We start from the raw sequence: 27,929 nt of genomic DNA, 5'->3' as shown, positions 1-27,929 counted from the left end.
CATATCTGTTTTAAAATAGAGGCAGTTGTGCACCCAGCAGCCGATTTACACTGCTGAGCACACACAAGCTTGAAATTAGGTGCACACATACATGCACCTAGATTATTTTATAACATATGTGCAGGTTATAAAATGGCTGCATCTCTAGGCGTGCTAATGTACACGTGTATATGTGTGCCTGTGCACCAGTTTGAAAGTTACTGTCTTAGCCCCTAAAAGTACAAAAGAATACATTTTTACTCTTTATGCATGAAAGTGTATAGTTCCCTGTACGTACCAGGATCATTCCAGACGGTGGGTTATGTCCCCTGTCCAGCAGATGGAGTCAGAACGAAAAACTCTCAGGGGGGTGCCTTATAGCCACGCCTCCCCTGCTTCAGCTTTCAGTATAGTTCTGACTCCAGCAGATGCGAGCAGGGGACACGGAGGTCCCCAGCATTTAGCCTTAGGCTTTTCTATTTTGTGAAAATAATCTTTTTATTTGTTTGAGGGATCAAGTTTTTGTTTGAGGAAAGTTTTATTAAATTAAATTTCTCTTTAAATATTTTAGTCAGGTTTTCTGGCTCTCAGGACTTGCTGACAGACTGTTTGTCACTGTCTCTTTTTCTTATTTCCACCTCTTCCTGTCGGTTTTTTCTTCTTCAGGTTTAGAGGTAAGTTCCTTTTATTTTTCAGGTACAAAGGAACTCATTATTTAGGGTCCGAGGGGCATATCGGTGGTGCCGTTCACTCCCCTCTTGCCCGTGTTCGTTGCCATTCTACCCCCCTCCCCTCCCCCCTTCCCGGTGGCGTGAGGAAGTACTTTAACCTGCGGGCCCCGCGAAGCTACATTCCCCGGGGCCGCCAACCGTTTGGAAGTCCCATTCCCTGACGGTTCTTGGGGGTTCTTGGGGGTGGAACCGGGCTGGACCCTCAGCCTTGTTATTTAGGCTATCTGTTTTCATTCTGCGCGCTCGAGCAGCCTTTTTCGCGCCGAAATGCAGCAGCACTTAGTGGCTGAAGGAGACGGGGTACAGGGGGAATCCCTGTCCCGTGACAGTCGGCGTTTCAGCGTTTCTTCGGGAGGGGAGGATAGCCCTTCCCCAGATGAAGTCGACCTACCTCAGGAACGAGCGCACAGAAAGCGTCAGGCTCCGTTCCCATCGAGCGCGGGAACGGCGGCCATTTTGAATCAGGAGACAAGCACCGGCATTTCGGCAGACGACGCAGGGGCTCAGTTCTCTTCTTCCCTGCCGTTTGCTACTAGCGGAATCAAATCGCTTGCACAGCCTATTGCAAACTCTGAGGAATTTTTCTCTCCAGAGTTTATTGTGTTAATGCATAGGGCCTTTGTGCATAGCAGGGACTCTCTACCAAGTGGAGGGGGGCCTCCTCCACCTAAGATACCATGTCTGCCTACTCCCTTGGGGAATTTTCTTCCCCAAGTTCCTCCTGTAGTGGGAGTTCCAACGACTTCTCGGGGATCTCCATCTCTTCCGACAGCACCTCAGACAGCAGCGGGAGGGGATCCTCTTATGGACCCGCTTGTCGACGATCCCTCTCTTACTGCACAAGTTGAAGGGGATGATCCTAGAGTTCTCCGCATATTTCAGGTGGGAGAACTTGACGAGCTTATTCCACACATCCTCCAGGAGATGGACATAGATCCTCCTCCAGATCCAGTGACGCCGGATCCGAGTGTAAAGAAAGGGGATCCACTTTTAGCGGGACTCCGCCCTATGGCAAAAGCCTTCCCCACTCATCACAATATCTTACAGCTGATTTCAAGAGAATGGGATACTCCAGAATCCAACCTCAGAGTTGGAAGGGCCATGGATAAATTGTATCCTCTCCCGACGGATTTCTTAGAGCTTCTCCATGTCCCAGCGGTAGATTCTGCAGTCTCTGCAGTGACGAAGCATATGACCATTCCTGTTACAGGAGGGACGGCATTGAAGGATACTCAAGACCGAAAGTTGGAGGCTTACCTCAAACGGGTATTTGAGGTCTCGGCTCTGGGTATGCGAGCTGCTATTTGCAGTTCGTTAGCTCAGCGTGCAGGACTTCGTTGGATACAGCAGCTTCTTACCTCTCAATCTTTGCCAGATGCCGAGGCTCAGCAAGCAGACAGATTAAGGCCGTGGTGGCTTACGGAGCAGATGCCTTTTACGATCTTATCAGAGTACAGGCTCGAGCCATGGTTGCTGCAGTATCGGCTCGCCGTCTTCTCTGGGTACTTGCCAGGTTCTTATGGCCTGGATTGGCCACTGTTGGAAACAGGATGCTGGGCTTGATGGACCCTTGGTCTGACCCAGTATGGCATTTTCTTTCTTAGGAATTTGGCAGCTGATGCCTCTTCCAAAACCCGCCTAGGATCTCTTCCCTTCAAGGGTAGATTCCTCTTTGGGGAAGATCTGGATCAGATTATTAAGTCTCTTAACGAAAATGCGGTTCATAAGCTACCAGAGGATCGCCCCCGCTCTTATAGATCTTTCAACACTGGCAGAAATAGGTTCCGAAATCAGCGCAAATCTCGGCCTATGAAACAACAGCCACCTCGACCTCCTTCTTCCCGTTCCCATACTTGGAACCAGTCCTTTCGGGGCCGCCATTCCGGTAAGGACGGACATGGAACGGGTACCGCTCAGAAATCATCCCAATGATGCCAGGGGGACCCACGAGCCGGTTCCCCATTTGGGGGGACGGCTTATGCTTTTCTACGAAGCATGGGTCCACATAACCTCAGACCAATGGGTATTAAGTATCCTAAGACAAGGTTACGCGTTGGATTTTGTCCGTCCTCCTCCAGACAGGTTCCTATTCTCTCCATGCGGGTCCCTGCTCAAACGCCAGGCCGTTTGACAGACACTAGTTCGTCTCCTTGCCTTGGGGGCGATAGTTCATGTTCCGGCCTCCGAATTGGGTCGGGGCCATTATTCCATTTACTTTGTGGTACCCAAAAAGGAAGGGACATTCCGGCCCATTCTGGATCTCAAGACCTTAAACAACTCCCTCAGGGTACCTCGGTTCCGCATGGAAACCCTCCGTTCTGTATTAGCTGCGATACATCCAGGAGAGTTTTTAGCCTCCTTGGATCTTACAGAGGCGTACCTACATATTCCGATCCTTCGAGACCACCAACGATTCCTTCGCTTCAAGATTTTGGAACAACATTTTCAGTTCCGGGCCCTACCCTTCGGATTGGCCACGGCCCCTCGGGTCTTCACAAAGATCATGGTAGTGGTGGCGGCGGCTCTCAGAAGGGAAGGGATCCTGGTACATCCTTACCTGGACGATTGGCTCATCCGAGCAAAATCCAGAAGTCAGGGGATTCAAGCAGTCAACAGGGTTCTTCAGTTTCTCCACTCACTGGGATGGATTGTCAATTACTCAAAGAGCAGACTACGTCCTTCCCTGACTCTGGATTTTCTAGGAGCACACTTCGACACGAATGCGGCGATGGTGTTCCTTACTCAGGAGAGAGCGCAGGCTCTACGCGAGCAGATCCTCAGGTTTTTGTCTCTCGAGGTCACGACGGCGTGGGACTATCTACAGGTTCTGGGAACCATGGCCTCCACCATCGATTTGGTGCCTTGGGCTTTTGCTCACCTACGACCTCTTCAGAGGGCTTTGCTATCCCGGTGGAAACCGATCTCTCGGGATTATCAGGCTGTTCTACCGATTCCAGATTCTGCAAGACTAAGTCTCGATTGGTGGCTAAATCCACAGCACTTAGCTCAAGGAGTGTCCTTGGAGTCACCGAACTGGGTGGTAGTGACCATGGACGCCAGTCTTTCGGGCTGGGGAGCGGTCTGTCAGGACAGCTCGATTCAGGGGCGTTGGTCGACGCACCAATCAACCTGGCCAATCAACCGATTGGAGGCCAGGGCCGTGAGACTCGCCCTACAAGGATTTCTACACCTGTTGCACCACAGGGCGGTACGAGTTCTATCGGACAACGCCACCACAGTCGTGTACATCAACCGTCAAGGAGGCACAAGAAGCAGACTGGTTTCCTTGGAAATCGACAGGTTGATGCAATGGGCGGAGCTTCATCTTCTCCGACTGGCAGCCTCCCACATAGCGGGAGTCGACAACATACAGGCGGACTTCCTCAGCTGGCAGTGTCTGGATCCGGAGAATGGGAACTCTCAGAAGAAGCAATGTCTCTGATAGTCAAGCGCTGGGGAACTCCCCGTCTAGATCTCATTGTGACGGCCAGAAATGCCAAGGCCGTCCGCTTTTTCAGTCGAAGAAGAGAACATGGAGCGGAAGGAGTCGACGCTCTAGTTCTCCCATGGCCACGTCAGTGTCTTCTGTATGTGTTTCCACCGTGGCCGCTAGTAGGAAAGGTCATTAGAAGAATAGAGGATCATCAGGGTCTGGTGATTCTCATGGCGCCAGAGTGGCCCCGTCGGCCGTGGTTCGCGGATCTTCTCCATCTAGTAGTAGACGACCCTCTCCGGTTCGGTCATCTCCCCCGACTTCTACGTCAAGGGCCAATATTTTTGCCAGCGGCAGATCGCTTCTGTCTTGAGGCTTGGCTTTTGAAAGGCGTAAGATGAGACGTCGAGGTTATCCAGAACCCGTTATATCCACCTTGCTTCGGGCGCGTAAGCCGTCCACTTCGGTCACCTATGTTCGAGTTTGGAAGGTTTTTGAGGAGTGGTGCGTTTCCCAAGATATTCAGGCTCCGCAGGCATCGGTGGGACAGATTCTCTCTTTTCTACAGGCGGGTCTGGATTTGGGTCTCGCCTATAACTCCCTCCGGGTTCAGGTAGCGGCTCTGGGGGCTTTACGTCAGGGGATGGATGACAGCCTCCTGTCTACCCATCCAGATATTCTTCGATTCCTCAAGGGAGTGAAGCATATAAAACCTCCGATACATCCTCCATGTCCGTCATGGAACTTGAACTTGGTGCTTAAGGCTCTCTGTGTTTCGCCTTTTGAACCTTTGCGGTCTGCTTCCCTCAAGGATATCACTCTCAAGACTGTTTTTCTTGTTGCTCTTACTTCTGCACGACGGATCTCGGAGTTGCAAGCGCTCTCATGTCGGGAGCCATACCTCCGATTCACTTCTACTGGAGCTTCTTTGCGTACTGTACCTTCTTTTCTACCCAAGGTAGTTTCAGGCTTTCACCTCAACTAGTCGGTGTAACTTCCATCCTTTCCCTCTTCGGAGTCGGGTGATCTACATAAGCTAGATGTACGACGTTCTCTGATACATTATCTGGAGGTTACGAATGAGTTTCGTCTTTCTGACCATCTTTTTGTCCTCTGGTCGGGGCCCCAAAGAGGATGCATGGCCTCCAAACAATCCATTGCTCGTTGGCTGAAGGGAGCTATTGTAGCGGCATATCTGGGATCAGGTAAGTCTCCGCCATTAGTGGTCAAGGCGCATTCTCTTCGTGCTCAGGCAACCTCTTGGGCGGAAAGCTCTTTTGTATCCACCCAAGAAATCTGTAGGGCTGCCACTTGGAAGTCTCTTCACACTTTCACCAGACATTATCGTCTAGACGTCCAGATGTCCTTGGAAGGGCAACTAGGAGACAGGGTCATTCGGGCAGGGCTGTCCGTAGCCCACCCGTGATGGGAAAGCTTTGGTACATCCCACCGTCTGGAATGATCCTGGTACGTACAGGGAAATGAAAATTATTCCTTACCTGCTAATTTTCGTTCCTGTAGTACCATGGATCATTCCAGACACCCTCCCTTGTTTTTGGGGGTTTTTCTCTGTGGGACATCCCTGCTAACCTGTCTCTAATTTTTCTCTTTATCTGTACTTCTGTTACTGCGGGTCTGTTTTCTTCCACGCAGTTCTGTTTACAAGTTTTGGCGCAGTTCTTTACATTTTGTTAGTTACAAAATTTGTTGTCTGAGCCCCTGTTGGGTCGACAGTTTTACTGTTTTTGGAGAACTTGATCCCTCTGGTTTACAAATCTTTATTTTGGCTTGGATATTCTATTTACTGAAAGCTGAAGCAGGGGAGGCGTGGCTATAAGGCACCCCCCTGAGAGTTTTTCGTTCTGACTCCATCTGCTGGACAGGGGACATAACCCACCATCTGGAATGATCCATGGTACTACAGGAACGAAAATTAGCAGGTAAGGAATAATTTTCATATTTGTACCATACATGGAGACAGTTCCAGAAAACTGATATGTGCCTTAGGAGCCCAACTTTCAAAATGTGTGTGAAGCACCAAATGCCAGTGTAAATGGGTTTGTGCAGATTTATGCAAGTGGTGGGAGCTGCACCATCTATAAAATACCATCTGTTGTTGCCCTGAAAGTTTCAGTACGTGCATACATTTGTAATGCAGGAAAATGCATATTTTCTCTACCCATTTTATAAGAATGATCATGCAATAATTGTAACAATGAACGCTTAAGAATCAGGAAATAAACACAGAGAAAGGTATTTTGTCAAGACCACGCATGCTCCGCTTATGAACCCGCTTGGCATTAGCAGTTCTCTGGTACTTCCACCACTTCACCCAGACCCTCTAAGACAGTGGTTCTCAAGCCTGTCCTGGGGACCCCCCCCAGCCAGTCGGGTTTTCATGATATCCACAATGAATATGCATGAGAGAAAATTTGCATGTTATGGAGGCAGTGCATGCAAATTTTCTCTCATGCATATTCATTGTGGATATCATGAAAACCTGACTGGCTGGGGGGGTCCCCAGGACAGGGTTGAGAACCACTGCTCTAAGATGTCACCCTGAACCCCAGGCCTCCAACCCAAAAATTACAGACAAAAGACAAATGTGATTTCAATTGCACGAGTCAGCAGGTATAAAATCACCTGGCTAAAGTCAGTAATAGAGCAAGCGTTCATAAACTGATTACCTCCAATGACTGCCCTTGGGCCAGTGCGCTGGTGCGGCTCTATCAGCCTTCTTTGAAGCTCCCCTTCTCTCTCCTCCCCTCCCACTCTTTAATCTTAGGAGGAGCCCCTTCCCTGCTCTTCAGTGTCGGGGGCTTTTACCATGGCTGATTTGCTAGCACCAGGCTGGATCTGTTTTAATGTCATCTGCATATAGAAGGGATTGCATTTCAGACTTCTTAATAATATTGCCTAATGACTGTAAGAAGATATGAAAAGAACTGGAGATAAAACAGAATCTTGGGACATATAATTGACTTAATTTTGGCCAAATTTTTCTTGATTTCCTTAACATTAACATTTCCATCCTTCACAAAAAAATGAAATTGGATATCACAAGATGTGAACTGAAAGGAAAAAAAAACTTTGATGCTGAGCCAGGAGACACAAGCAAGGAGCTGACTAAAGTGATGTAGGCATATAAGCGACACAGACAGATGAATATACTATACTTGCCTTTTGGATCATGACGCTGTAAATTCCCAATGATTGAAAACCTCTGGTGTAATATAGCATGTTTGCCCATCCTAGTGCCATAGCTAGCACAAGAAATGCGAGGTATTCTTTGATGCCAAACAAGTAGCAAAAAACAGAGAGGACGACGAGAACAGCTTGTATAAGACTGCAGAGACCAAGAAGTACTCTGTGAGTATTTATACTTAAAAAAAAAAAACAGTGAATAAAAAATAATGCATTTTAAAATAAAATAATGCATCTTCAAAACACTACTATTTATAAATAATGGGGCCAATATTCAGTCACGGAGTGGCTAGTTAAGCTGGATATAGCTATCTGGCTAACTTAATAGGGATATTCAGCAGCTGCGCCGCTGAATATACCCAGCTATCAAAGTTAGCCAGATAAGTATAACCAGCTAACTTTAGGTCAGCCCTATGGCATGACCAGTGATAGTGCAGCTAACTGGCCCACTCCGAAGCGCCTCAAGCCGCTCCCACACCACCCCCAAATTATGTGGCTAAAGTATAGCCACATAGCTCATTATGCAGATAGAATTTAGCCGCATACACTTCAAATATCTGCTTTGCCATTTAGATGGATAACTTTTCAGTTATTTGTCTCAATGGCTTCTGAGTATCGGCCTCATTGTAATTAGGTCTTTTATTTTAAAAGCAATTTAAACATTTTATTCAATTATGTTCCTCTTTGAAAATAGCAGATTTGCTCAAAGTATATTGTGGTCACATATTTGCTTGTCTGAGATCCTAATGATTTTGCATTTACTTTAACATTCTATTACTGACTAAAAGGTGAATTTTAAAAGCCCGGGGATGTATGCACAAGCTGGGCTTACATGTGCCCAGATTTGGGTGTATCTCCAGCTACGCACACATCTCACTTGATTTCAAAAAGGGGCATGTTCTGGGCAGGGTGTGGGCATTTTGGGGTGTGGCCAAGAGATGTGCGCGTGCCCAAGTCCATTGCTGCATAAGTTTACTTCTGCTAGGGAGGAAGTGTACATTTAAAAAAAATTAAAACCAGCCATTTCTGCCAGGTTTAATGGGTCTGGGATAACTGGGGGGGGGGGGGGTGCAGGCTACCAAACTGGGGGGGGGGGGGGGTGTTTGCAAGACCTAACTAACTTAACTGGGCAAACTGGTGGACAAACTGGTGAAACAGGCAATGGCATGGACGCGTGCCTGTTATAAAATGCCTCGACTTACGTGGTAGAATCGGGATTTGTGCACCTAGGCATGCACTCATTTAAAACTGAGCACGTATGTCCGTGTGGCCAGGCTATTTTATAATGTGCGCAAATTATAAAATGGCCACATATCTGGGTGCACGCCAACACACACATGCCAGTGCCGGTTTGAAAGTTACTGTCCCTGTCTGTTTAATCCTGTCTTTTAGTAGTACTTTGAGCGTTTCACATTCTCTTTTCTTTGTTCTCTCGTTAAAAACATAAAATTGACACTGCAAAAAGATGAGAAACAAATAACTAATTTAACCTCAAAATGCATCTAGACTACCTTTAAAAGAGAAAAATGAATTTCTCTGTTTCGCTTCAAAACACATTTTGTATACATATGAGTGATATTCTCAGCTCTGGCTACTGTTACAAGGTAAATTTCTTACAATAAAACATGGAACCATGCATCTGATATAACTGTCCGCACGTCTGTCTGTCGTACCACAAAGATTATTACGCTCTGAAGAGAAAAGAAAGCAACACGTTACAATCCAAGAAGACTCTAGAGAACAATATGGAGGACTCGGTGTAATTATGTAGCAGAGCCTCCATTGTATTACTTTGGAAAGAGGAACAAGTTTACTGAGTAATTGTATTCCAGAGGTAAAATGGGAGGGGGGGGGGGGGAATATGATCCCAAAAAGCAATTCTCAAGGAAAAACCCCTATGAATTCCCTCCCCAGGAAACCAGAATCCCAGGTAGCTTTGCAAGATGGCTACAAGTGCAGAAAACTCTCACCTCTTTCACCATCAGATATGTTGCACACACTATGATGAACATCTGTCCCACTAACTGAAGCCAGCCCTTATCATATGAGAGGTCTAATGGATAAAGAGCCTACAAAGAGAAACAAAAGTAAATGAGTGGCTATTTAATTGTAATTTTCTACTCCAGTGTAGAGTTCTATCACTACACTCACATATCACCCACTGATCACCCTGCACTATGAAACTACAACAGAGAATTCCATTGCCACCATCAGGGGCGGGAGACTAACAGGAATTTATTATTCTTGGACACAGAAGCACTAGGCATTACCTTGTTTTAGTGCTGGAGTGCGCTCTGGAAGTCTGGTGTACTGGTAAATATTTGGATTTGTTATTTGACAGGAATCATTTACTTGCTCAAATTTGATCTTATCTGAACTACTCCAGGGGGGTGCTTTTTAATGCAAAAGAAATGACAGCTGAAGTTTCTAGCAATGTATATTCAGCTACTAAGAAAACCTTTTTTTAAAGTTCAGTCAAAATTCCTGTTCTCTAGTAATCCGACTATTATGAAAGTAATTGTATGCCTCTACAGATAGGGCTAAAGACTGCATGTAACTTGTGTATGCAGACTGTAGCTAACATTTTCAAAGCGAACTTATACACATAAATTCACTTTGAAAATCCTCTGATAATTGGCACAGTATGTACACAGATTAACTCGCACATAGTTGCACTACCATTTTGGAGTGTCTAATTTGTGCAGGTTAATTTACATGCATACTTTTTAATAACAAAATGTATGCACATATGTTCCAACTTCACTTCCTGGAATGCTTCTGTCCAGTTCACATAAAAACGTATGCCCATACCTTTATGCACACTGATCACTGGTCTGTTTTGTAAATAAAACAAGGAGTTCTGTGTTTAAATGACTTTGAAAATTCACACACACACACAATTATGGATAGATGTATTTTTGTATTGAGCACACAGTTATACATCTATAACTGCAGCAAACTAATGTGCCCAGGGAAACAGAAAAGGTGAAATACTTTTTCAGGATTACTTAGTAAAAAGTGACTAAAGGAATGAAAACCCTGCGTATCTGCATTTCATCTGCCATCCCCCATTTAACAATACTTTTCTACAGTTCAAATACCTGGTCTCCACGTGGTCTGTAGTAAGAAATCAAGGTTAAGATGATGTTGTAGGTAAAGGAGAACAAAAATGATATCAGAAACATGTATCTTGCAAATTTTTTCCATTTCATCTGAAGTAACGTGTGCAGTGGCTCCAAGGACAGCAGTTCATGACGGTTCTGCAAAGAAAAATTCATATTAAAGTTTGTCATGTGTTTGTGAACATCAGACTTAGGCAAAAGACAAACTGCATTGAATAAATGGTATCAAGAGCTAATCTGGAGGAAAATAACTTCATAGACCAGCAAGCTGTTAATATTTTTCCTTGCAAGTTTGGCGACTGATTTGAGATACAAGCAAAGATTCTGTCTTCTTTTAGTGATGCACATATTTTCCCTTAAAAAATTGTGCCACCAAAACTACTTGCACACAATTACACTTGCTAATTTATGGGCAGATTTTTTTTAATGGGAAAATGTGTACACTTTTGGAAATGGAAAAGTATGGGTAAATCAAATCCCTCCTCAACTCCGCCCCTAGGAGCAGCTCTGCTGGCTGTGGGTAAACTTACGTGCATACAGGCCATGCGTGCATAAGTTTATCTGTATCGGGTGGGCAACTTTACAACAGGCTATTTCCATAGGTAAAATACTATTTTAACTGTTGAAATGCATTTGCAAATGACCCTCTTTGAGCATATTTTTATAACTGTGTGCGGTGTAACTTTTCCCCACAGACTTTACCTAATGTTTTCAAAATGAACGTCTGGGTATAAGATTGCACTGAAAATGCTCAGGTAATTCTCTTTCAATGTGGACAAAATTGCATCTGCTCTTCCCAGGGCACAGCTTACGCTCAGACTTACAAAAATAAAAAAGTAGGAGGTGCATATTCAGAAGTATTTAGCCAGAAAACTCAGAAGTTATCCAGCTAAATTAATATTTGGGCATTTATCCAAACAAATTCTAGGCAGATAACTATTACATTATCCATCTAAATGGCATTTGAATACGGACCTCCAAGTTTCTTGTTGCTCACTCCTAGGGATAAATGTTGGATTTCCTGAAATCACCTGATTAATACTGCTTATGGACTTTTCCTCCAGGAATTATCCAAACCCCTTTTAAACCCAGCAATGCTAAATGCCTTGAACATATCCTCTGGAAATAAATTCCACAGCTTAATTGTGTGTTGAATGAAAAAATACTTTCGCCAATTTGTTTTAAATCTATTACCTATTAGTTTTATGGTATGTGTTCCCTATTCTTAGTACTATTTAAAGAGGTAACTAACCACTCCCTATTTCCTTGTTCCACCCCACTCAAGAGCCTTCAAGATGATAAAATCAGTCCTCTGGGGTAGATTTTCAAAGGGTTACGCACATAACCCCCGAAAACCTACCCCAAACCCCCCCCCCCCGCCCGCGCCTATCTTGCATAGGCTGCCGGCGCGCGCAAAGCCCCGGGCCACGCGTAAGCCCCGGAGCTTTCCTGGGGGGGGGGGGGGCGTGTCGGGGGCGTGTTGCGGCCGGCGCGTCATCGGGTACGTGTTGGGGCAAGGCTGCGGGCATGGTTCCGGCCCGCGGGCGTGGCCGCGGCCTCCGGACCAGCCCCCAACCGAAACATGGTGAGCCGGCAGCCGGCCCGGCAAGCGCAAGTAACGTAACTTTTGGATTAAAGGTAGGGGGGGTTTAGATAGGGCACGTAGTTTTATAAAATCTGCCCCTCTGTGTTTAGATGTATCAACTATGCAGTTCCAAGCTGGGCCCATCCTAAAATAGCATGCAAAAGGGATTTACATGATGCTTCTGATATACAGAGAACCTCTGAGCCGTGTTCATTAAAGATAATATTTGATTAGTATTTGCCAAACTTGCCAAACAACTTTGCACCATAAATTTTTCCAAGTCATTATTTTGGGTAACTGATGCCCAATATCATTTTAAGGTTCTGTTTACCGTATAATTCATTATAGGATGAGTAACTTACATTAATATTCGCATTGTAGACAACGATCTCCAGTAATGAATTTATTGACGTGGTGTCTACATCTTTCAGGTCATAAAGCGAAGATGAAACTGGACCATAAGCCCAATCTGTGAATTTTCTGGATAGCACTCTATTTTCTTTGTCTTTTATTTCTCTAGTGAGAATGTAATGCAAAATCTAAAATAAAGAAAAGTTTATTTATTTGGTTATCATCTAAGCATCCAAATGACTCTGGGCAAAGTACAGGTTATAACATAAAACAAATAGAAATTGTAACAAAAAGCAATGTATTATGAAGTATTGTACTCCGCTGAGATTTTCGGATCAGCAGAATACAAATCTATTTAAAAAAAAACCCAAAAAAACCCAAATACAAATCCTAAATACATATAACAACACAGGAACAATACAGACAGAAACAAACTTGATAACATATACCCAGATTCCAAGATAGTAATCAACAGCATTGCCTGGGATAATTAACACACCTCAGATTTTCAAATAATGTGCATAGTAATTTTCTAATAATTTAATTGCATATATTGTGAGAATATATCCTGGTGGTAGCTATTAGGAAAGAAATTTGTGGTTGATGCTTGCTTGATTCCTGGTAAATCAATGTTTCTAATGATTCTTGACCATTTTTTATTTGATAAGCAACTGAGGGACCTTACTAAAGTGCTAGAGTTACAGTGATTTACCAGCCTCTTAGCACCCTTGCTTTCAGGAACATTGCACGGTTAAAAGATGCCATGCAGTTGTTACTCTGTTTGGCCTTTGACTTTTAATTGAGCTGTCTACTAGTATGATGTAAACAATGAAAGGTAGCAGGTTTTGTCACCTGTGAAATACCAATAGTTTTAAATTTAGCAAAATGTTTGTTGTTTATAAACCCCGTCATATGCATTTTGTTCATTCCTGGTTCCAGCAGTATGGATCGTGGTTCATAGAAACATGGAATATAACAGCAGATAAAGACTATGAAACCCCTTTAATCTGTCCTTTCATTCCTGCTGCAATGCCAGAGACCTTAGTTGATGTCTGGTTTTCCCTTCACTTATTTAATGTTTGGGTACTTGCCAGGTACTTGTGACTTGGAGCGGCCACTGTTGGAGACAGGATACTGGGCTTGATGGACTCTTGGTCTGACTCAGTATGGCATGTTCTTATGTTCTAATAAGACTTTCCTCCCCTCGGTCCTTTTATTCCCACACTGTCGTTTCGGAGTCTTACCTCGGTCTTGCCAGTTTTTGCAGCCAGTTGCATTGGAGTTAGACCATCTTTGTTGCAAATGGTTTCCAAAGACTTGTCTTTACAGTTTATCAGGATTGTATCATACATTCGTATGATGAAGTCATTTTGGGCAGCAGAATTCTCTGCCACTGTGACCAGTGCATGCAGCACGGTATTGCCTCGGGAGTCCTGCATGGCAATATCGATCCGACTGTTGTCCATCAGCATTTGCATTATTTCCGGTTGATTGGTACATGCTGCTAATGCCAAAGGAGTTTCCCCTAAAATGCAACACATTGCAAGGATTACATTCAGCAACACAATGAGCTTGATGCTCCACCCATTTTTAGGGTAATTGCATGGTACTTGATTTTTCTTTTCTTTTTCTTTTGTAAATTTATTACTTTGATTGATTGTTATACCTGCTTTTTGTAATTTTATTCTTTTAATTAGATTTTATTTTTATTATTTTCTTTGTGAACCGTTTTGATAAAATTTTATTTGTAAAAACGGAATAGAAATACTTTTAAATAAAATAAATAAATATATTTATAACTCAATCAGAAAATCTGAAACATGGAGCCTTGTTTTTCTGAAGGACAAAAATCACAAACGTCAACTGTCTTTGAAAAAGTGAAGATGCAGTGAGCAGTTTGCCAGAACCAATTATTGTCATTGGAAGATAATCAGATAAATATGAAGTCTTCAGATGAAAGCCCATCCATAAGCTAGTCAATATATCAACTGATTTGATTGCCAGATTAAAGTTTAAAGGAAAATTCATAACTGAGATAAACTTAGATCCTTTTCTGGAGGTGTGAAGTATACGATTTAAGGCCTGGTACACATGGACTCACAAGGTGATATTTGCATAACAAACTTTTTATTTTTCTTCAGACTGAAATTGCTTTGGGACATAAGTTTGCAGTCATTAAGTGGGCGACCTTTAGACTTTCAATAGCAAGAATATTTGAATGAATGATACAGTGGCCTGAGTCATATTACAAACAAAAAGAAATTGGTGCTATCGATTTTTAAATAATATCAACTAATCATATTTAATTAACTGAAAAAACAAAATACAAGCTGAGTGGAAAAGCAGAACACTCATCTAATACACTACTAATAGAAGAAATGAATCACTTATGATTCCACAGTGACCTTTAGCTCATCATCATGTTTTAAAAAACACTCAAACCAAAATGAGTGTGCCCACATACATCTATCAATAAATAGATTAAGATGCTCTCTCCACAATGCTGTCACATGACCATCATACTAGGCATCATCGTATTAAGCTTAAGTTTTTTCAACTCTGCTTTATGCTTAATCATAGGTCATTTTAATGGAACGTCCCACATAATTCTTTTTTTTTTGAGAATTTTATATTCTATTAAAATTTGAAAAGTACTTAGCTTGATAGTCTCAATTTTTCAACAAATTCATGACGGTCCTTCATCGCCCGACTTAGGACTGGTAACCTGACACGGGTCCGTGTTTCGGACTGCTGGTAATTTTGCTAGTCCTTTTTCAAGGGTAATATTCCTGCGTAGCTGTGAGTTTTTCATTGGAAATATAACTACTATGCTCTATAAGTCTGGTACGCACCATCCTCTTGGTCTTGCCCACATAGTACAATGTCCGTGCAAATTGTACTACGTGGCAGGACCAAGAGGATGGTGCTCACCAGACTTATAGAGCATAGTAGTTGTATTTCCACTGAAAAACTCACAGCTCTGATAGTCACACATTGCAAAGAATTCCAGCATAAGTTTGATGAACTCCATTGGAGAGTTTTGGAAAAATTGCAGATACATCCGCGAGGGGGAGATTTAAATAAGATCTTAAATTTTAAACAGCAGCAATGGATCTTTAAATTGAGAACTGTGACACCTGAAGGTTTAAATACCTCTGTCAAATGGTATTCCCTTATTTAGGAGAGGCGGGGTCTAATGATGTCATTTGGTCAGTATTTAAGCCTGTTCTGGAGTTCCCATCTTTAGAAACAACTGTGAGTACCTTGGTAGCGCCGTTGATCTAGGAATATAGAATTGGTCGGTGTAACATATATATTTTGCTTGAATATTTACTTATAAGTCTTGTTTGATGCAGGAATATTACCCTTGAAAAAGGACTAGCAAAATTACCAGCAGTCCGAAACACGGACCCGTGTACTAAGTCGGGAGATGAAGGACCGTCATGAATTTGTTGAAAAATTGAGACTATCAAGCCAAGTACTTTTCAAATTTTAATAGCATATAAAATTCTCAAAAAAAAGAATTGTGTGGGACTTTCCATTAAAATAACCTATGATTAAGCATAAAGCAGAGTTGAAAAAGCGTAAGCTTAATACGATGATGCCTAGTATGATGGTCATGTGACAGCATTGTGGAGAGAGCTTCTTAATCTATATATTGATAGATGTATGTTGGTACAGTCATTTTGGTTTATCACGTTGACCAACAAATCTAACCACGTAACGACTCAATTTCACCTACTGACTATATTGCAGTTAAAAAACACTCAATCATATTTTTATAATATTTATTAGAGATGTGAATCGTGTCGTCGATCGTCTTAACGATCGATTTCGGCTGGGAGGGGGAGGGAATCGTATTGTTGCCGTTTGGGGGGGTAAAATATCGTGATATATCGTTAAAATCGTTAAAACCCGCTAAAACCCACCCCCGACCCTTTAAATTAAATCCCCCACCCTCCCGAACCCCCCCCAAATGACTTAAATTACCTGGTGGTCCAGCGGCGTTCCGGATCGGCAGCGGTCCGGAACGGGCTCCTGCTACTGAATCTTGTTGTCTTCGGCCGGCGCCATTTTCCAAAATGGCGCCGAAAAATGGCGGCGGCCATAGACCAACAGGATTCGACGGCAGGAGGTCCTTCCGGACCCCCGCTGGACTTTTGGCAAGTCTTGTGGGGGTCAGGAGGCCCCCCCCAAGCTGGCCAAAAGTTCCTGGAGGTCCAGCGGGGGTCAGGGAGCGATTTCCCGCCGCGAATCGTTTTCCGTACGGAAAATGGCGCCGGCAGGAGATCGACTGCAGGAGGTCGTTCAGCGAGGCGCCGGAACCCTCGCTGAACGACCTCCTGCAGTCGATCTCCTGCCGGCGCCATTTTCCGTACGGAAAACGATTCGCGGCGGGAAATCGCTCCCTGACCCCCGCTGGACCTCCAGGAACTTTTGGCCAGCTTGGGGGGGGCCTCCTGACCCCCACAAGACTTGCCAAAAGTCCAGCGGGGGTCCGGAAGGACCTCCTGCCGTCGAATCCTGTTGGTCTATGGCCGCCGCCATTTTTCGGCGCCATTTTGGAAAATGGCGCCGGCCGAAGACAACAAGATTCAGTAGCAGGAGCCCGTTCCGGACCGCTGCCGTTCCGGACCCCCAGGTAATTTAAGTCATTTGGGGGGGGGTTCGGGAGGGTGGGGGATTGAAGGAGGTAGGATTTGGCAAGGAAATGTTTAAGTTATTTGGGGGGGGTTCGGGAGGGTGGGGGATTTAATTTAAAGGGTCGGGGGTGGGTTTTAGCGGGTTTTAGTGTGCCGGCTCACGATTCTAACGATTTATAACGATAAATCGTTAGAATCTCTATTGTATTGTGTTCCATAACGGTTTAAGACGATATTAAAATTATCGGACAATAATTTTAATCGTCCTAAAACGATTCACATCCCTAATATTTATATTTAGCAACACTCATGACTTTTACATAAACACATAAACTATAAGTTACTAGGCTGAAGTCCTTAACTGTAAACAACCAGTTATATCATTAGATACATTATATTACGTTCATATACATCCCTTCCAGCTGTTCATTAATAAATATTTTCAAATTGAAAATTGCCACAATATATGCTATTGAATTGTCAATAGGTTTTACCCACGTTAAGTGCACTTATGGGCTTTTGAAAATTGCTACAATAGTATGTTACATTTACATTTTCCTTTGAAAATTACTCTCATAGACTTCTTGTCCTCAAGAAAATCCAGCCATGCACATCTGGATGCATTGCTCATCTACCAGAAAGCATGATCTTGCCTTTTTTTGGAGTAGAAATGTTTTATAAGAGCTTGCCGGGTGTTGTTCAGTGCACCTTTTGGCAGAAAACACAAAAAATGTCACTCACCAAAGTAAAAGCCTTCATACTTGTGTTTGGGGTTAAAGAACAGACCCTTGGCTCGGACATTGATGTCAGCTCCTTTTTCAATGAGTTTCTTTACAATGTCACCTTGCCTTCTTTCAATAGCAATATTTAGAGCTGTCTGCCCTGCAAAAGCATAGAAATATTTAAAAGATGAGGGTTAAATATTTGGTCATGTTCTGTCTTTGCATTATTTACAGTAAACCACAGCGTTTATTTTGCTTTCTAGATATTATAAGCATTTCACTTCCACAGTTGATTCATTATTATTATGCAAAACATACATGGGTGCATTAGCAGTCCACTAGCAAATATAAAAGACAGCATAGGCCCATACCTTTGTAAGCATCATCTGTGTACTCTGCGTTAATAAGTCTTTCCAAGAAGCTATTTTCCTCTGCGAAGGACAGCAGACTTTGCACTATTTCTGTTGTATTTTCATTTATATTTAACAAGGCCTTCATCAGACAGGTTTTTCCAGTATCCGTGGATGTAAATTTGTTCATCATAAAATCTGTTGACATAATGCATTCAAGACAAATTTAACAGTAAGACGGGGACTGGTCAGTTATTCTTTATCTTCATCCTTTGGCAAGCATGGCACGGCCATAGCAAATATGGAGTAAGCCAATTTTAAGAGGAATGCTCTGTGTACAAGGTAGCATTATTAGAAAAGGTATTAAGCACTGGATGTGATGAGCAGTTTATTGAATGTAATTCATAATATACGAGCATGGGATAAACAGAAAGGAAGCCAAGTGGCTAGAGTAAGAAGCAGGGTAACTTTAGATGTTACATTTCTACATGGGGGTAATCTACACGGAAAGGCAGTTACTATCCTGAATAACATGGTGGGCAGAGTGGATGGACCATTTGAGTCTTTATCTGCCATCATTTACTCTGTTACTATGTATACAATATGGAAAATAAATGGGTGGATTACCTTTCACAGTCTGCTCGGGGTATTCCAACGCCAAGTCTTTCACCTCCCTTAGCAAACTGTTCAGTTCTTCCACATTGCCTTCAGATACTGCTTGAAACAGGAGCTGCTTCAAGTTCTCTTGTATTTTCCTTTTTTGTTCTTGATTCTTGCTTTCACTTAGTTAAAAGGAATCATAACTTCTAGTCACCAATTAGGCATTTCTGGTAATAGCATTTATACCTGCACATGAAAGAATGCAGTGAACCATGCACTATGATATTCTTAGGTTATCTATGAGAGTATACTGCTTCACAGAGTGGCACAGATGTGGTGATCTGCTTCTCGTGATATCTTCCCAAAATGCAATATTATTATTTCTCCCTTCCTAGAAGTCATTTTATTTTGTGTGGTAGTTTTGTTGGGTGCCAAAGACTCTGAAAAGACACGCACTGGACTTGCTACAGGAGACCCAGTGGATGGATTTTCAGTTTGATGGAGGTGCCACCTTTTCTCAAACCCTTCCTGCAATTTGTATGCATATTGAAAGCACCATTCCCACTGCCAGGTGTGTCTGCAGTAATCCAAGTCTCTCTTGAGACTATAATCCAGGCCAGCAGAGCAGTTTAAAGACTGAGATTTTGTGGTGAAGCTCTCAATTCTACACTTAATTTTATTTCAGACACACCATGTGGGATTAGTTCTCATTTCACCAAGACTCTGATGCTGCGAAAGTTCTCTTCAGGTATTTGTGAGCATAATAATCTCCATTTCTCCTGGAGTAAGTGAAATACAGAGAAAAGGAGATTATTATGCTCGCAGGTACTTGTAGAAAACAAATACTTAATAGGCAAGTGCATGACCTAGAATTTCATTTTCTGTTTGTGAAAGGCATCCAAGATTGTACCAAACAAAAGCATCTCACATTGTGTTGTCTTACTTTCTGCAACATGATAAACACAACACCGTGAAAATATGATACGTTGCCTACAGCGATTACACCTTATGGGGTGGATTTTAAAAGCCCTGCGCGCGTAAATCCGGAAGGATTTACGCGCGCAGGGCCCTCGCGCGCCGGCGTGCCTATTTTGCATAGGCCGCCGGCGCACGTAAAGCCCCGGGACGCGCGTAAGTCCCGGGGCTTTCGAAAAGGTGCGGGAAGGGGCGTGTCCGGGGGTGTTCCGCGGCATTTCGGGGGCTGGCCCGGGGGCGTGGTGCCGGCCCGGGGGGGTGGTCGAGGCCCCCAGACCAGCCCCCGGGACCGGAACACGAGCGGGGCTGCCGGCCGGCGTGCGCAAAGTTAGGGGGGGTTTAGATAGGGCCGGGGGGGGGGGGGGTTAGGTAGGGGAAGGGAGGGGAAGGTGGGGGGAGGGCAAAGGAAAGTTCCCTCCGAGGCCGCTCTGAAATCGGAGCGGCCTCGGAGGGAACAGGCAGCGCCGCTGGGCTCGGCGCGCGCAGGTTGCACAAATGTGCACCCCCTTGCGCGCGCCGACCCTGGATTTTATAAAATATGCGCGGCTACGCGCGTATCTTATAAAATCCAGCGTACTTTTGTTTGCGCCTGGTGCGCGAACAAAAGTACGCGTTCGCGTATTTTTTTAAGATCTACCCCTATGAACTCTAGAAGGAGGCACTTTGGCACAATGCAAGTATTAAGAAGGGCATTAGCAGCAAAGCTGAGATATTGAGATCATTCCCAACATATCCTGGCTTACAAATGAGGTTCATTCTTGACAAGTTATGCACTAAACAAATCTATATGGAGCTATTGCCCCCCCCAAAGAAAATATATTAAAAAAACATCTACCTCTTGCTGCCATTTTCTAGATTACTGGGAGGGTGATCTTCGAGAGACTGTGGGGAGTCTAAATCTTCATATTTGCCAGATCCACTGTACAGATGAAAGAGACACATTAACTGAAAAGAACATCAGGGAATCTCAAGAGCTCCTGTATGCTAAAAGCAGCTTCACTTTATATTCTGATTTCATAAAAAGGACTGCTTACTTGAATCAGTTTAAATTCATGGCTGTTTCGATTCTTTCTTCTTTGATCTATGCGATCACTATAGCTATATGACCATCAATGTTGCATTACAGTCCAAGCAAGCCTACCCACTACACCTGAATTAACTATTTTTGCATGTTTTCTGCTGCCCTACATTATTCCAGGGAAACTTTCTATAGATTAGTAGAAAATGTGCCTGATGAGTTAGTTTTGCATTTTATTGCAAGCATCACAACCTTCCCTGGTTAAGAATGTCACCAAAGTTTCACTGCCTGATGTCTGCTGAATCACATGACTGTTTCCTAGCACAATCCTATGTTTCAAACTAAGTCAACAGCAGTTGGGATTTTAAATGGATCCATATGAGAACCCTTGAAATGATTTCTGTAAAATAAATCCTCCCACCGGAGATTTCTGCCAGGTTCCCACTGTGATGCAATAGTTCCCAAACGTGCCTCTCCCACATGGAAATGCACATTGCTCAGTCCTCTCCCTTCCACTGGCACAGGTTCAGCTGGTTTCCTTATAAAAGAATGTATGCGCACATGGGCTGCACGTGACAGAGCAGTCATACTCGGGCCTGTATTTACTGAGGCATGTACAAAGTAATTACATTTATTCAGGGTCATATGGTAGCAATGCATTTTCAGTCCGCTTTCTTTTCCCTTCTCTCTTATCATCCCCACTAAATAGGGCGCAACTGGAACCTGGATTCATTTAATCAGGAACAGAGGACAAATGAGAAGCCAAGTAGAAATGACATGTATTAGTTATCACTTGTAAAATATTTTTAGTCCATTGCACTTTTTAGTACAGCTACAAACATATTGAAACACCGATGCAGTAGAGCACCTTTCTTCTAAAGACACATAATCCAGCAATCCTCATTAGTTTTATCCAGAAAAGCTTCTGTAATCTGAAATTTGACACCTGATTTTGCCTCTCACTTCCCCAGGGTTCCCTGGGCACAACTGCCTTTCTGTTTCTCCTCCTGCCCTCCCCACATCCCCCCCACTCCCTGAGGCTTGATCCAACCTCCTCTCACAGCCAGACCAGACCTCTTTCACCCTCTCCCCACTGCTTCTGAAAACTTTCTCCTTTGCTGCCTCCCCCATGTGTGAACAATTACAGTGCTTGCCCCCCCCGATTCATTCAATTTCTGCCCCGGCCAATCAAATAAAGCCCTGTTCCCTCCTGCAATCTATATTTTTAAAAACTGACATACCCCCACCCCCTCACCTCTGTCACATATGCAGACCACAGAGAGACCCTCACCAAATACAGAATGAAGAGATCAGAAAGTATAAACAGAAATGTGCTGAGAAGAACTGAACTGGAACCCACAAAAAGCCAGCCTCTATATGCAGAGCAACAAAGTAAAAATAGAAACATTATCATTCTTCATAAAACATTAAATAATAAAATCAAGAAATATAGCTATCATAATAGTAAAATTATATTCATAAAAAGAATAAATACTTCAAACCAGTTAATGAATAAAAGTATCCAAAATTTCCCAAACACCAATGAAATATTTCAAAACATCTGATGAATAAAAAATCTAGTAATTAAAAAATGTTCTATTTTCCCCCCAAAATTAAATATTTCAAAAGAGCAGAAACATCAAATTACATCCAATAATTAAAACTAATAAGGATTTAAAAATCTCCTGCTCTCCATTCCTGGGATCTTTTGATTTCCAGTCACCCTGAGATCATCGTGGATTGGGCCGAACAAATGTTATCTTCCCTTTCACACACATGCACAATAACACATTCATTCTCTCACATACACAGGCTCCTTTTCCCTCACAGATACATTATGGGGTAGATTTTCTAAAATTGCATGATTGTGTACTTTTGTTTGTGCACCGGTTTACATTCAGGTACTGTAGGTATTTCTCTATCCCCAGAGGGCTTACAATCTAAGTTTTTGTACCTGAGGCAATGAAGGGTAAAGTGACTTGCCCAAGGTCACAAGGAGTGACAGTGGGACTTGAACCCTGGTCTCCTGGTTTGTAGCCCACTGCTCTAACCACTGCTCCTCCCTGAAGTATACACATATGTATACATATACATATAGGACCTCCTATTGTCATCAGGCCGTGGTGAGATGAGCTCCACCATAGCCTAATGGCCTTCCTGCTTGGGGAGGGAGCAGAAGTTGTGCACGAGCACACATGCACGCACAAAAACGCAGGCCTCTCCTTCAGCCGCTGGTGGCCTCTCTTCAGCTGCCAGTGGAAAGAGCTCTGCCGGTGGCCCCGTAGCCTCTCCTGCTGCCCCCCCCCCCCCCCGGGTGTGCCACCCCATGCAAATACACGGTATGCACACCCCGTCGTGCCGAGCCTGCATGCGAGTCACAGTCTCATTTTAACTGTCTGAACTGTGTAGTGCTCTGGGGGGCAGGGGGAAGATGCGGGGGGTGTCTGGTCAGGCTACAGGGGCTTTTGCCAGGCCATGGATGAGGAAACATCTATTATTCAGTAAAACCTATTATCCGGAATGACCTCAGGGAATAATAGATCTTTTCTTACATTATTTCCCAGGAAAGGTTATCCTATATCAAATGAAAATATTAGTAGAAATTTCTTTCCAGTATATCAGCTAATGCTGATGCTAATGCTAATGCTGTCATGCCATTCAGTGAAATGAATCTGGAATTCTTTAATTGCTAATACTTGCTGATGTCATTGCTATGACATTGTCTGAATGTTCCGCCTTGGGCTATATGTGTAATAAACATTGAAATGTAAAGGGCTATATATCTTGTATAACATTGTGAACTGAGTTGGAGCCCTGGAGGGCATTCTATGTTATATTTCTACATCATTGCCCTCAAATGCAGTTCAACTCAAAGTGGTTTACAAGACACAGATAGCACAATAAATAGCAAATACATCACAATAAAATTCATCATAGAAATACAAATATATAAAACATGCAATATTAACATTAACCCATTATGTCCCAATGTCTTATTTGAAGCACAGCTTCTTAAAAAGTTTGGGACATAATGGATTAAGAGGGCAATATTCAGAAAATTGACAAGAGGACAAGTTATCCAGCTAAAGTGGGACTAAGTCTCACCCAGAGTTATCCAGATAACTTTCAAACATCACTGGCTATGTCTGAATATAACTAGTTAGGTCTAAAGGTATCAGAATATGTTTACCCAGATCACTTTAATCTTAGCTGGTTATATTCAAATTATATAGCCGTGGCAGAAACATGGAAATAAAAATAATCCCTGCAGGCATTGTCCCTCCCCCCAGCCCCCTGAGCTCTCCTGTGAAATCATTCCAAATGATGCTGGGCATAGCACCCAAACCAGTCCCCCAAAAGATTACAAAAAACGTTGCAAGCTAATTCAGGAAATATATCCATCCTCTATGGCCCCTCCTCATGCTTACCCTTTCCCCTCCACTTCAGAACCTCAATCTGAACCCTCCCACTCCACCCAGCACCACTCCCACGGCTGCCATGAGTATGGTAAAAGTGCCCTGCACCCGGCAGTGCCCAGCATCCAGCATTGCCTGTGCCAGACTTCCAGCAGCAATGGGGCTTTTGGAGTGTTCCAGGTGGGGCAGGAGGATTCAGGTTAGGGTTGTAAAGGGAGGAAGAACTGGTGGGCATGAGGAAGAGACCTGGAGGCCTGAATTTGGGGTGAGGTGGCCCACAACATTTTTTTAATCTTTTGGAGGGCTTAGGGGGTAGGGTGCCCAGCATCAGTTGGAATGATTTGGCAGGGTGGGAGATTGGGCCTTCAGGCCTACACAGTACCTTTTCTTTTTCTGCTACTTAACTGGCTATATAATTTGAATATGGCTAATTATCTGGATACATGTACCCAATAACTTTAACCCTGCTCTAAGGCACATCCAGACTTATCTGGGTAAGATATCTGGCTAACTGGACTCCACATCAAATATCTCCAATTTATCCAGATAAATTTTATCCAGATAATGACTTACTACATAAAATGTAGTTGGTTAGAAGTGCCGTAAATTTTAAGTCAAAAGTTACCCAAACAAATCCCATTGAATATGGACCTCTAATAGTTTAGAGAAAAAATGCAATTTGTCTACATACCAAGGGCGAATATTGGAATCCATTGGCTTTGAAAACACAGGTCCTGTTGTCTTACTTGGCACTGGGTCAGGCTCATCGTAAAATGCGCTGTTAGAGAATTAAAAAACAGAGAATTGTATTAGGAAAAATGATGAGCTGATCATACTGAGATACTTAGAGAAATTATCCTATGCCTTAACTCTTCTGGGTCATTAATGGCCAGTTAATATGTTGACCAGGATGTGCATTCTTCATTTCCTAATCAAATGAAAAATACAATTTTAAAAAACCCTTGCTTTGTTTTGTTAGGAAACAAACTTTTTAAAAACCCACTGAAATTTTCCTTTCATTTCAGAAATGAAGAAAACTGGAACCATCATCAACATTTAATAATTGAAAGCTCTCACCCCCTGGGCCTTCCCCTCTTCCCCATCCCAGCCACCCAAATGACTCTTACCCTATGCATGGGGGTCTTCAAAGTGAAAATGGGCCAGGAGCAATCCCCAGTGTCCATTGCCGCACCAGATCCCAGTGCTGGGCAGCCTTGAAGCTAGGGCTGAAAACGGGATCCAGCAGAGCAGGAGGGGTAAGAGGCATGTGGGGAGGATGGGGGGGACAGGGGTGTGTTTCTATTTTTAAATGTGTCAATGGCAGTGGCCGGGGGGGGGGGGGGTCAGTTGGGGAAGAGCCCTTCCTATCGTTTTTGTTGTTTTGTTTTGGGGTTGTTTTTTTTGCTTTGGTGTTTAGTTTTGTTTGATGTTTAATTTGGTTTGGTTTCTTAGAAATGAAATAAAGATATTAATAAAAAAAGAAAAAAAAAGAAATGTTTGCCCATGCACACTCCTGCTTATCTGCATAACTAGTGCTAAGGCATTTAACGTGCAAGCTGGATACCAATGAATACTAGCTTCACAGTATTCTCTTCCTAGAGCATTTCGGGTTCCATTGCTTCTGTTCATACTCTTGTCCCTCGTGGTCTCATTTTGTGCCCTATCTCCATTTTTCTCTCCACCTCGCCATGTCTGATTCCATTTTCTCGCACCATGGCCTGGCATATCCCGAACAGGAAATCCCCATCCATAGAAAAAACAGGCCTGCCCCTCACTCTTTTCCTTTGTTTTTCACTATTAGTTTTATTGAATTTTACTTTTCAGCAGTAATACAAAAGCAAGGCAATACTACAGAGTACACTTGTACTTGAATTGCAGTGTGGCAGTCTTGAAGCCTTCAATGTTCCTGTACAGATCCCCCTTTGATAGATCAAATTAAAGATATGTTAATTAAAAAGCCACACATTTCACAAATGTTTGCCCTTCTCTTAAAACATCTAGCAAGCAATATTAGGGTGATGAGTTGCCTCCAGTATATAAGGAATAGATGCATCAGTCCTGGTATTTCAGTTCCTCTTTTCGGCGTGGAAAAACTAGGGTAAAGTGGCCACCCTCTGTAACAAGTGCATTTTGTCAGAATACTGCGCATCAAGATTGATTGATGATTTGGCTAGGACTTGGTATACAGCAGAAAGCATTTCACCTCCAAATAACTATATGAGAGCCATTTTACAGGTCAACCGTTTGGCGGGTAACTATGGGAGTAAATGTACACTGTAGCCTTTCCAGGAGGGGCCATTCAGAAATGTGAATATAAATAAAAATAAATGCATTTTGTAGCTGTCTGCAGCAGCGTATTTTCACTTTGAAAATTATCCCACCAAAACTGCCCGAAAACATTTACACCTGCTGTGTGTGTATAATTTTTTTCAAGAAAAATTATGCACAAAATTTTGGAAATGCAAAAAGGTGCTTAATTCCAAGCCCCACCCTAGCCCCACCCATAGGAATGCCTCTCCAAGCTGCAGATAAAAACACGTGCATGCAGGTGCTATGCGCAAGCACTTACACATATCAGGTGAGCATTTCTGTGAAAATCACCCTCTTTGAATGTGAATAAACAGAAGATCTCTTCAACAAAGAACTAGACCCCAGAAAGAGTTGAGGTTCGATGCCAAGATCGCAAGGGAGGACTTGGCTTTCTTTCAGCCTAGGCGGTAGTATTATTTTGGTAATGAAGTAGCGAAGCAGGCAGTATTATGACTGCCTGCTTCACTGTAACTGACATGTTGCCGGGTTTTTATTGAAGAGGGTGTGGGCACTAAATTCTTTTCCTATGTGTGAGTGAAACATGTACATATGTAGTTAAAAATAGCTGCTTTAATTAGATCTGTGTGTGACTAGAAAGAATCCCCACCTTATGAGCAATTCAGCTCCACAGAGAAGTAAGCTACATTTATACAATGTCACCCTGAGGTCATTATTTTGCTTCTGGGGGTTTCATTGCAATTGGGAGAGCCTATGGACAACCAACTTAATCTAAAAAAATTTGTCAATAACACCACAAAAGATTGTTTTTTCAAGCTACAAGTCCTTAAACGACTGAGACCCCTGCTACACTTTCAAGATTTCCGCTCTGTTCTTCAAACCATCATTTTTTCTAAAATAGACTACTGCAATTCGCTTCTGCTCGGTCTCCCAGCCAATATCATCAAACCCCTGCAGATGCTGCAGAACGCTATGGCCAGGATTTTAACCAAGACCAACAAAAGAGAGCACATCACACCCATTCTGCGCAACCTTCATTGGCTTCCAATCAAATTCCGTATCCAATATAAAGTGCTAATGATCATACACAAAGCCATGCACAACCTCACCCCCGCGGATCAAAATATCCCCTTTCGTCTCCACAACTCCGCCAGACCGATCAGATCTGCATATAGAGATACGCTTTACTCCCCCCGCCCCCCCTATCAAATCCTCCCTATTGAAACGAGCCCTCTCCACAGCTGGCCCCTCACATTGGAATGCTCTCCCGCCAGACCTCCGGCAAGAAAGATCTTCGACCACCTTTAAAAAAAGACTCAAAACCAGTAAATTCTTAGGTTCCATCTGCCTTTCCTAGTATAACAGGAATACCTGCTCAGTCAAGCTTTCCGAACTTCTAACCAGACTCTACCTTGTAGATAGGTCTTGCTTCTGTCAAGTTTTTCAGTCACGTTCTTCCATCATGTTTTTCATGCAAGTTTTTTAATCAAATATCTTAATATCAGAGTATTTATATGTTGAGACCTGATCGC

At 43.3% G+C, this 27,929-nt stretch overlaps 1 protein-coding gene across 1 annotated transcript in view; it reads right to left on the bottom strand.

Annotated features, from left to right (window-relative positions):
• LOC115097591 (transient receptor potential cation channel subfamily V member 3-like) overlaps positions 1-27,929 on the bottom strand; it is a 57,992-nt gene that overhangs the window by 11,963 nt on the left and 18,100 nt on the right. The window contains exons 5-15 of the mRNA XM_029613529.1: positions 24,821-24,907; positions 20,531-20,614; positions 18,748-18,896; positions 18,142-18,318; positions 17,790-17,930; positions 13,650-13,930; positions 12,417-12,593; positions 10,449-10,607; positions 9,318-9,416; positions 8,965-9,038; positions 7,324-7,489 (exon numbers count right to left, since the gene is read on the bottom strand). Coding sequence (XP_029469389.1) covers positions 7,324-7,489; positions 8,965-9,038; positions 9,318-9,416; positions 10,449-10,607; positions 12,417-12,593; positions 13,650-13,930; positions 17,790-17,930; positions 18,142-18,318; positions 18,748-18,896; positions 20,531-20,614; positions 24,821-24,907 — 1,594 coding nt within the window. The remainder of the gene's footprint in view (positions 1-7,323; positions 7,490-8,964; positions 9,039-9,317; positions 9,417-10,448; positions 10,608-12,416; positions 12,594-13,649; positions 13,931-17,789; positions 17,931-18,141; positions 18,319-18,747; positions 18,897-20,530; positions 20,615-24,820; positions 24,908-27,929) is intronic.

The sequence above is a fragment of the Rhinatrema bivittatum genome, chromosome 8, assembly GCF_901001135.1.
Source record: "Rhinatrema bivittatum chromosome 8, aRhiBiv1.1, whole genome shotgun sequence".
NCBI lineage: Eukaryota > Metazoa > Chordata > Amphibia > Gymnophiona > Rhinatrematidae > Rhinatrema > Rhinatrema bivittatum.
This window is presented reverse-complemented; position numbering and strand designations above follow the sequence as displayed.